The following is a 12673-nucleotide window of genomic DNA, read 5'->3' as shown; positions in this document are numbered from 1 at the left end:
TTACCGTTAACCTCGACAAGTTTTATTTTATTCGTAAATACGGTTGAACTTTTTTTCACTTTATTTAAATAATCTTAATTCTTTAAACGATTCAGTGTATGTATTATTCCGTTTCTGGTTTATTCGGTTTATGCGTTACTCAATTTATGTGTTATTTTAGATTCTGGCCAATTCGTTGACGGATCATTCGCACTTGCTGAGGTTGAAACCGCGTTTTGGCGGAGCCACTTTCCCTCTGAACGTATTCCGGGCGCTGGTGGTCGGACCTTTGACCTTCCTGGGCTGGCTGATGACCGCCAAGAACGACTTCAACCTACTGCGCCACAAGCAACCTTTATCTGGCGAGCGAGTGGTGGCCTGGTCCAACGACCTTCGCCTCTCGAAGATCCATCGCATCAAGCAGATCACCCGCTCCACGGTCAATGACGTCCTGGTGGCCGCCATCACCGGATGTATCCGGGAATACTTCCGGAAACACGGAATCACCCATCCGCCGGATGTCACGGTAAATTAACTTTCCATCTCTCATCCACTACTAATTTTCATTCTGTTCTCCGCTTGGAGGGAGATCGGGCTCAGAGCCACTGCCGATAGATCTACTATACTAATATCTTTAGATTATTCTTTGGTTATTTCTTAAGAAAAACCTTGTAGATAAAGTCATTCTGTAGATAATACCAGAAATATATATAATACTAGCTGGCAGTGCCGTATTTCCGCCTAGGCCAATCTAGGCCGTGGCCTAGGGGCCCATCCTTTTAAGGGGCCCTCCAGTGACCGTAATTACTGTATTCGAAGTCATTAATCTATAATATCAATCGTAATTTATATTGGAGAAATTCCTAGGTAGAAGATTTTGTTTTAAAATTACCAAATTTCTGCCTGGCAGTTTACGGACGCAGCCTTAAATCGCAATGTTGCATAATTATCGCGTATTTAGTCGACGATTGTTAAGAGCTTTTATTTAGTAATATAACCGTAGAGCTCAGACTTCTACGCTGAATCATTGAAATTCAGGCACAGCCTAGTTCCAGGGATAAGAGTAAATGCAGCGCGTGAAAAGGGGGCCCAGACTCCTTATCTGCCTATGGGCCCAGGATCTCTAAGTCCGTCCCTGCTAGCTGGGGAACTCGGTAATTCCCGGGGAACAAAGAATATTTGTATTATAATGTGTAGTATCTCTCCTTATGAAAATTTTAACTAATTTAGGATGATTATTTAATTACACGGATTTAATCATATACTTAAATTACAATTTAACATTTCTAAGGCCAAAGCGCCAGTGACGAAACTCCGATACATTCTGAAGGAAAATAAAACGCTGCATGGCACTATACCCAATATAATCAACTGGTTAATGACAATTTTAACCAATTATACGTTGATTACTTAATAATTTGCCCTTTATTATACGACCTAGTGTCTATAGAAAAGGTTTTTTTTTAAAACAATTGCAATCATTTAAGCTTTTTTTCGTGTGTATGTCTAAATAATTAAGAATCTCGGTCTTTTGATTAAGATCAAAGTGTAGTATCTTGTATATGGCGGATATACCTAATTATTACATTAATTCAATGAATTAAAGTTGTTTTGCCGACCGTAACCGTCGAAAACCACAGTCAGGGTACCATGAGATAGTATACCAAATTTGGTCGACCTAAGTAGAAAACTTAAGATTCCTATAGCGGATAAACATATATATATATATATTTACGTAAAATAAACTAATATCTGTAGATTTTCTATAGATATTTATAGTTAAAACCTTTTAGATAAAAATAAATCTTTTGATAATATCAAAAATATTTAATATATATCTTATAGACAAGTGGTATACAATACTATAGATATTTCTAAACAAAAACCTAGTACAAAATGTAATTCAAAAGAGTTTCTATAGATAAATCCTGAAATAGAATCTCTTCAAAAAATTGAAGCATTTCAAAAAATAAATTATCCTTGATAAATTTATTGATTCTCACCGGGCGGCACCATATCTACTTTTTACCATAGTTCGCGAATGCAATGTTACTTTTGGAAACGTAGACTCACCCAAAGAATCAGTAAACATTTCCAAAAATCGATTACCCTTGATAAAATCCTGGAATACAAAGAATCCTAAGCTCTATCGATTCTCACCAGGTGGCACTTTTTATTCTTTTTACCTTACTTCACGAATACTGTTATTTTTGGAAGCACAAACGCTCCTCAAACAATCAGTTAGCAATTAAAAAAATTAATTATCCGTGATTGGAATTCAGTCCAATGGCTTATAGCATACGCTCAGCCATCCTAGATATCTTGAACCTCCTTCTTGAATTTTTCATTACCTTCTTGTCATTTATTAAACGACCTTTACTTGAACTTCCGCCGGGAGCATCTCGAGCTAAACAGAAGATGGTGCTGCCCCACCGCGTTCGAGAAATTTAATATTGAAGTTCAAGTCTTCATTCCAGAGGAAATTTTAAATTGTCGTATCATAGACTTAGGAAGGTTTCACAAGGACATTTCGCGCGTGGTAGCACGTACCCCCTTTCTGCCTTTCACTGTGTACTGAGGTAGTTCCTGGGGCGAACGACCGCGCGCCTAGCGGATTTGTGGTGAAACGGCGATCACGTGGGTTATTTTTTAATTTATTTTAAAATTGTCGTCTGCTATTTATTTTCGGCTAGGCATTTCGAAATTCGAAAGTATCTTCGCCTGCTTAGATATCTCATTAAATAGTTAAACAATCTTTGGAAAACATTATGATTTTAAGAGTTAAGCTTAAAATTAGGTTACTTTGTATATTAAAACAGTGTTGTCAGGTGTTTTTTGTTTTCTTTTAGGGTATTATTCTATCGTTGAATATGCCTAAACACAAAGGGTGCACTCACCCAAGTTGCAGAAATGATAGTTGCTTTGATAAATTGCTTTATTTTAGATTCATCATTTAATATAATTTTGACCTTTTGCCAATATTTTGCTTGCAATATTCCAGTTAAATTCTTGAAAATTAAAGTATTCCAGAACATGATATCTGCAACAGACACCTGCGAGACCCAAGAATATACAGATTTATATTCTCATGTATGACATGATTGTGCAGCATTCTTTGAAGTAGTCTTTCGCATCTGGCTTAAATTTCGTTCCTGAAAAATTTATGAAAAACTGTTTTAATAACTTGAAATATAAATTAATTTCATAGAAAATTGGAACGTACTTGTTAAGGTGAGGTTTACGCCCTTCATCATTCTTGGTTTTTTACCCCCGAAGTTAAAATTGAAATTTTACAATATAATATCAGTCAAGTAAATAACTTGGCTTACTTACTTCGCATTTTCTGCCTCCAGGGCATTTTTTCTTGAGAGACATTCTTTACAAGTTGTAGGAACCGATGTGGGTGGGATATCTTGTTCATTAGCGACATTTCCATAATGATCACCCGTGAAGAATGATTGAGACTCTAATCTATATAAATTATATTTCATATAATTTCATCAACGAATTTGATATACATTTAGTCATTTACCATTACAAATTTGATCAGCAACCATTGTTATAGGTTCATTCTCACCAACTTTTGATGATGATGACATTGAATCTGAAACAATTGATTTGTTAATGAATTACCTTAGAGATATATTATTTAAAAACTTGGTACGTGTCATTAAATAGGCTTTCAAAGTCATTTTCAATGGAAATCATTATTAAAATCTCACTACTGTTTACCATCAAAACCACGTGTTTTTGGGATAAATAAAAAGCACGTGCTACTAGATTTAAGTCCCTAGTGGTGTATGCTTCGCTGTTCACTAGTCTTTTGTTCGCACCAGCATTTTGATATACGTGGTGCCATCCCGTGCTGAGACTTTACATGGTTATTAATTCGCGCGCGAAATGTCCTTGTGAAACCTTCCTTAGTCTATGGTCGCGAACAACTTCTCCCTGAACACCGATGCGTGACAACTAAAACACTTTTACAGGCGCTGGTAGGTCAAAAATAGGCCACATTTAAGATTTCGATAAAACCGTATTTTAAGTAAAATACTTAGGTCTTAAATTTGTAAATAAATGCCTTCAGAAAAAAGAAAATGTTTATATTAGTCAATTTTATATTCCTATGGTATCGAATTATATAGGACGAAATCGATCAACCGTTGGAATTTCTGGCTATTTAATTTAATTTAATTTTTCACTCGAAGATCTATTTGGTCCGAGTTTCGCGTCTTTTGGTTTGCTCGAAGACCTATCGGTACGAGCTATTTGTAAGTTTTTAAATTTCTTCAAATTTGTTTAGGGTTTAGCTTTTTTATCCCTTTTCTTAATGGACTTATCTACTTATTCGCTAATTGTTTCATCGAATTAGATAGGCCACTTTTTAAATTAAATTAAATATAACAGTACGTGTATATTTATTGATAAGAAATTAAGAATTGTTTAAAATCACAATGATGATTAAATATTTATCTATGATTAAGGCAAGTTTAATACCACGAGGTATTAAATTGGAACGTTTTTAGCTTCATTCGGAACTGAAAAACCATTTTTAAAACATGTGTAAACTCTTCAGAAGATTCACTGTTAGTTAGAGCAATAGTTAAAGGGTGAAAAGTTCGGTTTTTGTTGGTCTAATGTAGCCGGAAATCCTTCCCATACTAATTTGTAAGTCGCATCTGCACGAAGAGCATTCGATTTTGAAACCAAAATTGTAACCAACGCAATAACCATCGTCTCCTTCCGCGTTGAGTTTGCAAGTTCTCTCCCCACTGGTTTAAGGGGTTTTCCCTCGAGCTCTTTGGTTTTCCCTTCCATAAAATTATGTTGAGGTTAACGGTAATAGTTAGTGTAGGGAGCTGTAGGTATGCGTGGCTTGAAGGGCTTTCCACCACCCTCCTACACGTTGTAACCCGGCCATCTGAATAAATGTCTTCAAAAGTCACTTGATGACTTAGACCTAAGGTGGTGCCTCGGGTATTAGCCTAGCCTAGCTGATTAGTTGGAATACTACTAATTTCCCCACAAATATTTTAAAAATTAAAATTCTGGGAGGAAACTTCCATCATTTCCATGTCAAATAAATGAACTAAAATATTAGAATAAAAATTTTATCAGTTGTGTATTTTTTATTATTTATTAAGATATTTCATTTCAAAAGTGGCCACAAAAAACCAGTGTTGTTAATTTTCCGGAAAAATAAAATGCGGAAAAATTTACAAAAAACTTTCCGGAAAATTTTCCGCAAATCGGAAAAAGAAAAAAAAAAGAAACATACATTTATTTTTTAAGCGTTTTTAATGTTTTTAACTTTTTATCGATATAAAATGTCTAATATCAGTAAACATACTACAAAACATTAATAGTGTTACATTGTTAATCAGTTTAAACTAGTCTAGAGGTTTAGTTTTACTTTTAGATTCGAAAAAATGAGGCAAAAGTGCCGCTTTATTTAAATTGGCAAACAATATTAGACTAATCATGGAATGATAACTTTTTTTTATTTTTTTCTCGGAAAAATACGGAAAAGACTGTCATTTTCCGTAAAATTTTCCGAGCCGGAAATTTTCCGACTTATAACACTACAAACAAAACGTACGACGGTCAGAATACACACAATCCTTCTAATGTGTTAAGTTTGTTTGAGCTATTCACAGCAACATGCACCGCCGGTATCACAACCAATATATATCCACGGCCACACATAATTGTATTTACACTTATTTGTTACTTCTAGTCATACTTTGAAAGCATCGAAGATTCCTTCGATCAGTGTCACTCTTATTTTTTACTTCTGATCACACTTATTTGTTACTAGTAGTAAGCCGTTGAGTGTCACACTTATTTTTTCTGGCTATACCACAAAGACTAGTTCGATCAGTTTCATACTTATTTGTTACTTCTGATCACACTTATTTGTTACTTCTGATCACACTTATTTGTTACTTCTGATCACACTTATTTGTTACTACTGATCACACTTATTTGTTACGTTGAGTGTCAGACTTATTACTTCTGGTCATACGCCGAAGACTAGGTTGATCAGTGTCATACTTAATTGTTACTTCTGGTCATACGTTGAAAGCGCGGCGCACTCTGAACGGCCTTGAAAAACGCTGGAGGGAAACTAGCGCATAGACCTCTATAAACACGCGGATTTACAATGTTGGAAATTGCGGGAGTCCGTATACGCTGCCCAAAAAACCTTACTTAGAATGAAAATTAAGGAACGTATTTGCAACTCTAGGTATTCAAAAATATAACTTTCAAGAACATCGGACTTAAATATGTAGATTTTTAGGCGAAAATATAAAAACACGAAAATTGGGGTCCCGTAAATTACCCTGAAAACTATACTTAAATTTAATATTTACTGATATAACCGTAGGTGTAGGTCCGCTGAATCCTAACCTATCCAATAATATTTTATAACGCTATCAGACTTAATTTTAAGTAAAATATCTACCACATAAAGCGAAACCACCGAAAATAGAAAATTGGGTAAATGCCCAACTTCTAGGGCTCCGATTTGAAAACTTTATGAAAGGCTATCAATGGCGATAAATGTACATTCGAACGAGATATCATTGAATCTTCTAGCCCTAACCGTTGAAGAGGTATGCGCGACACGGCGGCATCGGTAGAGGATAGCGCCGCCGATCAAACGCCGCCGCCGCCGATTATTTAGATAACGCCGAAACGTCGCCGCCGATAAATTTAATTTCGCCGCCGAATTAATTTCCATTAATAAAGTATAATAATTACGTTTTGAGATCTAAACTACATAGATTTTTCTTTCGGTAGTGCTACGATTCCTAGGCTGTTGGGTGCACCGTACTAGCGTTATAAAATTAAAAATAATTAATAATTTCCAAAAGATCTGGCACCACTGCACCGCGCGCACCAAGATTTTCTGCAGCAGATAGCGGGGATAGGAGAGATAGAAACGAAAACGGCTTTGGAGTTGCCTCGCCTCGTATTTTGTAATAAGTACAGAAACGTATCAGCTGCATTGGCTGCATTCAGCAATAACTATTCTATTACATTTTGATACAAAGATAAAATAATTTGTGATAATAGACTTAAATGCGCGGGGAAAAACCGGATTTGGGGTGATGAAATTTATGCGGTAGAGGGCTGGCTCGTTCGTTGCCTGTACAATAAGGGCGGCGCCCAGCAAAAGTTTCTAAAAAGAGTGTATAGATAATAATACTAGTGAAATGGTAGTAAATTAGTACAGTATTGTTATTACTAGCGTAAATGTTTTAGTTTAATAGTATCATATGTGACATAGTTACTCTTAAGTGTGCCTCTGTTTAACATATCTGTATTAAAAATTTAAATGAGACCTTGTTTCACAGCCACCAAAGACTATATAAAGCTACGCGTAACTTTATATAGTCTTTGACAGCCACCAAAGAAAATACAGCACTAACGTCGCGTAAAACTGGTTTTAACTTCCTTCCCCCCTACGCGAGAACTAGTTTTGATGACGATAAAACCGTCATCGACTGGGAAGTGACGTCAATAACGTCATATCCTTGCAACAAGGTATCAATATGAAAAAATTCTTTCAGGCACACTTATTATTAAATAAGTTACATCTGATAGTATGTAACCAAAGTTACCTCTTCTTTGTTTTGGAAACAATTTAAGTTCTAGCGGTCTATTAAAAGGCTGGCGCTATTTCTGAGGGGGGGGGGGCAGTTTTTCCCCTTAGGCGCCGCCGATTTTTTTCAACGCCGCCGATTATTTTCTGAAAATCGGCGCGCCACGCCGCCGCCGAACTAATTATCGTTCCCGCCGCCGCCGTTGAAAATTGGTTCGGCGCTATGCTCTAGGCATCGGCATCGGCTACACTGTACGTGAGACTAATACACAGAAATCCTTAGGATTGTGTGTATAAACCGAAAAGTCGGCAGAATTCATGTCGGCCAACTTTCATTTAATAAATTGGCCGAATTTCATTTTAATGATTGCCCCTTTTTATATTTAATGCTATTCCTTTTCCATAATTTATCATTACTTTGCCAAACTAAACGTCATTTCAACTGTTAAGAGCGTTTAATTTTTCAAAATAAGCCTTGACTGATCCTTTATGATTGCCTTAAATTATAATTGCTCCTCAGCTTCTCGGAAGAAATTTTTGGCCAATGATTTCATCGGCGAAGAACAAACTGCTCCACCGGGACAGATCGAGACCTTTAGACTAACAAGGTTATTTTCCCCGATTTTGTTCAAATTCGGGGGATAAGTAGACCTTTATGTAACTTGAAACAGAGGCGGCGATCGGAAAATATTTCTGTGGGGGCCCGGGCCATTATTTTTTCATCCAAAAATGCATATACTTAAATCTGAAGCAAGAAAATGTACAGCTCTAAATTTCTATATATTTTTAAAAGTGTTCTTTATAATATCTCATCCGGCATGGATTACATTGATAATAAAAGTTAAGTCGATATCTTTAGAAAAATATCTGTGTACGTGTCTAGATAATTAAGCCCTTCTTGGCCACATACTTAACGAAGGTATTTTAGGTAAAATAGGGTACACGACGGGGCGATTTTCTGTTTGAACGAATCTATCGAAATCAATTTTACGGTTACATCATCTTAATGCTACTCGCATCTGCAATCTCAAAATAACTTCTGTCAAAAGACTGAATTCGGACCCAAATAAAGGCAGTGAGATTATAAATTTTACCCTGGTTGCTATTTTTCCTCAATTTAATTTCTGCGGGGGCTCTTCCCTCGTTTGAATTTCCCTGTGGGGGCTCGAGCCCCAGAGCCCCCACGGGATCGCCGTCACTGACTTGAAATTTCCCAAGAGGAAATATTTCAGCTGATTTTAGTTTTGCCATGGCAACCAAAAATGTTTTTGATAACTTCAAACCTACGTTTCCCTATGGAAATTAACATGGAGAAATCGCTGATTTAATAGTTTGAAAAAATATTTAATATTGAAAAATAAATTATATTAAAAAACATTTACATTGGGTAAATTCAGGCTAATTTGGGTAAATGCGTGTACATTAGGGAAAAAAATAAGCAAATTGGGTAAATACAAGTAAAATGGGTATATCCCGTACGAAAATGGTGGATCAAAATTTCAACCAAATTTGATATAAAATTGGACAGATCAAACGTTACAGTTTGATGCAATTTTGATCAAAATTTTGTTCTACTTTTAGACCTCTCTTGATTAAAGTTTGGATCCAACTGTTATCTAATTTGGATCTAACTTTGATACAATTTTACTGGATCAAACCAATTTGGATCTAACTTGGATTCAATTCTTAGTTAAAATAATTTTTTTGTATCCAAATTTCATACAATTTTATATGATCAAATTAATTTGGATCCATTTCTATTTGATCAAACCAATTTGTATCAAACTATTTGATCAAGAAATAGTTGATCCTTATTTGATCCCTTCAGGTTATAGCTTGATCCAAATTGGATCAAGTCATTTTCGTAAGGGATATGCATCTACATTTCGGTAAATATTAGTAAAAATATGTGTAAATTAGGTAAATGCAAGTAAATTGACAAAATTTTACCCAAATTAACCTGAATTTATCAAATGTACATTTTTTTAACATCATTTAATTTTTTTAATATTTAAAATTTTTTCAAAGGGGGGACCTCAAAAATCACCGATTTCTCCATGTTAATTTTAATAGGAAAAAGTAGGCTTTTAAATAATAATAAAAAAATTTGGTTGCCATGGCAAAACTAAAGCCCGTCGAAACTTTTCCTTTTGGGAAATCTCAAGTTACATAAGGGTCTACTTACCTCCCGAATTTAAACCAAATCGGTGAAAATCAACGCGGGTCGTATCCTTTTCAGTGAAAACATCGCCCCCCCCCCGAATATGGTTTATCTTCTGGGTTTTCCGGGTTGCACCCATACCTATACCCATACGGAAACAAGCCCATTGAAACTGAACAAATTATTGCAAATTTCTATGGTGCTTCATTTAAATTCATTGCAATTCGTTAATCTTATTATTTTATAACGAAAAAAGGTCATAGCTCTAAATTACACTGTACATAATCCCCGTGTCCAATAAAAAACAAATAAATGACAAATAACTGAAATACCTAATAACATAACGTATAAAATACATAACACCTAAGAACATAATGTATAAAATACATAACACCTAAGAACATAACGTATAAAATACATAACACCTAAGAACATAACGTATAAAATACATAACACCTAAGAACATAACGTATAAAATACATAACACCTAAGAACATAATGTATAAAATGCGTAAGACATAATAACATAAAGTATACAGGGGGTCCACTGAAAAACAAAAAATTATAAAAAACTGAAAAACGTTTTTTTGAAAATTTTCAAATTTCTATGGAACATTCCTCGTGCAGGGGAACATTTAGTATTGTAAAATTGAATGACCTTCAACCATGTCTTCAATATAAAAAAACGTCGAAAAAAATTCACGCGCCGCGACGTGCGAGCTAAAGGGTAAAAATAAAAATCCCATTCGTAACCATGACAACCGATAATGAAACGGCAGAGTGACGTCGCAACCAGAGAGAGAGAGAGAGAAATACAAATATCAAAGAGGAAAAATATTTGGATGGCTTAATAGGAAGGCCTTATAACCCCTTTACAAAGAATTGGTTTTTCGTTTCAAAATCCCGTCCCTAGAGGGAATCACATGACGATTCATAAATACAATTTTCTATTCCCGCGAAAGGGTTTTAAAATCCCGATGCGAACTTGGGTAAATAGAGAAATGTTTGACGAAATTGAAACCTCAGAGGTATATTTGAGGCGAACAGACATTGCTACATTCGTTTGAAGTGAAGAAATTAGGCTTAAAACGTCTAAGACAAATCTAATTTATTTATGAAAGCTTAGTTTATTTCAGTTAAAAAATTAAAAAGTTAAATTCTGTTAAATTAATTAAATCGTTAAATTCAGTTAAATTAATTAAATCGTTAAATTCGGTTAAACTACTTAAATCGTTAAATTCGGATAAATTAATTAAATCGATAAATTCAGTTAAATTATTTAAATAGTTTATTTTGAACAGTTGAATTATTTAAATCGTTAAATTAAGTTAAATTAATTAAATCGTTAAACTCAGTGAAATTAATTAAATCGTTAAACTTAGTGAAATTAATTAAATCGTTAAACTCAGTGAAATTAATTAAATGGTTAAACTCAGTGAAATTAATTAAATCGTTAAATTAAGTTAAATTAATTAAATCGTTAAACTCAGTGAAATTAATTAAATCGTTAAACTCAGTGAAATTAATTAAATCGTTAAACTCAGTGAAATTAATTAAATCGTTAAACTCAGTGAAATTAATTAAATCGTTAAACTCAGTGAAATTAATTAAATCGTTAAACTCAGTGAAATTAATTAAATCGTTAAACTCAGTGAAATTAATTAAATCGTTAAACTCAGTGAAATTAATTAAATCGTTAAACTCAGTGAAATTAATTAAATCGTTAAATTCGGTTATATTAATGAAATCGTTAAATTCAGTGAAATTAATTAAATCGTTAAATTCAGTTATTAATTAAATCGTTAAATTCATTTAAATTAATTAAATCGTTAAATTCAGTTAAATTAATAAAAATCTTTTATTTCAGTTACGTTAATTAAATGGTATATTTAAAATATTATTAAAGTTACATGAATTAAATAAAGAGTTAAATCAAAATTTTCTCGAAAGATAGAAGTAAATCGATACTAGATGGCGATATACAAATGGTGAAAATGGCGTAAGTTCCCTTTAAGAGATAACTTTATGTCTGGAGGGTAAACTCACCCGTTCTTAGTAACCTTCGTACGTTCTTCGTAATATTAATATATTTTTTAAGACGTTGATCGTTTTAACAGACGTTAAAGGGGAACGGTCAAGCTTTAAGCCCGTTAAAATCTAAAATTTATGGAGAAAACCGCATCAAGAAATATTGAGCGGTTAATTTTTAATAATATAAAGAAATTTCGGGAAATTGAAAAGTGCGCGTCCGCTGCGACACCTGGTGAGAAATCGGTGAGACACTACTTGCTTGAGTAAAATTGAAAAACAATATAATAGCGCGCTCTGCTGAAGACGCGAAAGATTTGTTTTTTTTTATTTTGCATGCGCGGCGCGTTCCAGTTATACGAGACATAAGCCTAAATTGCGCGATTTCAAAAGTTAGGATTGTTCGCAAATCGCTCACTAAGGTCGTGCTGGCGCTGGCGATACACCCTAAGATGGCGGCGAAAATTCAAACCCAAATACTTGGCTTTATTTTGCGTTTCAACTTTTTTTGGCCAAAAACTATTTTTTCAAGACAAAATAAGATACGTGTAAGTATATTGAACGTCTTGTTGATCTTTTGATATGCGAATAAGGCGATATTTGGAAAAGCTTGGCCGTTCCCCTTTAAATCCGTAACTAATTATAAGCGTTTTCTCTGAAGATTCAAGAAATCATGTTCTTATGATCAATGTCAGATGGCGCTACCATCTTAATGAAAATATACAAATGTTAGTGGACCCAACCGATTCTCAAATAACAATTGCGTTGTGTGAAACGAGTGAATAATTAAGATAAATCAAATATCGGATTATCTGAATTTACGCTCAGATTTTATCAGATTAGTTGAAGATAATATATAAATCTGATCTGATACGTAATTTAAATACATACTTTCCGAA

At 34.2% G+C, this 12673-nt stretch overlaps 1 protein-coding gene across 1 annotated transcript in view; it reads left to right on the top strand.

Annotated features, from left to right (window-relative positions):
• LOC149958934 (uncharacterized) overlaps window positions 1–12673 on the top strand; it is a 72415-nt gene that overhangs the window by 34897 nt on the left and 24845 nt on the right. The window contains exon 2 of the mRNA XM_090166299.1: window positions 161–505. Within this exon, the coding sequence (XP_090022425.1) occupies window positions 161–505 (345 nt within the window). The remainder of the gene's footprint in view (window positions 1–160; window positions 506–12673) is intronic.

The sequence above is a fragment of the Leiobunum rupestre genome, chromosome 2 (genome assembly GCF_980474605.1).
Source record: "Leiobunum rupestre chromosome 2, qqLeiRupe1.1.hap1, whole genome shotgun sequence".
Classification (NCBI taxonomy): domain Eukaryota; kingdom Metazoa; phylum Arthropoda; class Arachnida; order Opiliones; family Sclerosomatidae; genus Leiobunum; species Leiobunum rupestre.
The sequence above is the reverse complement of the archived record's forward strand: the minus strand, read 5'-3'. Positions and strand labels throughout refer to the sequence as shown.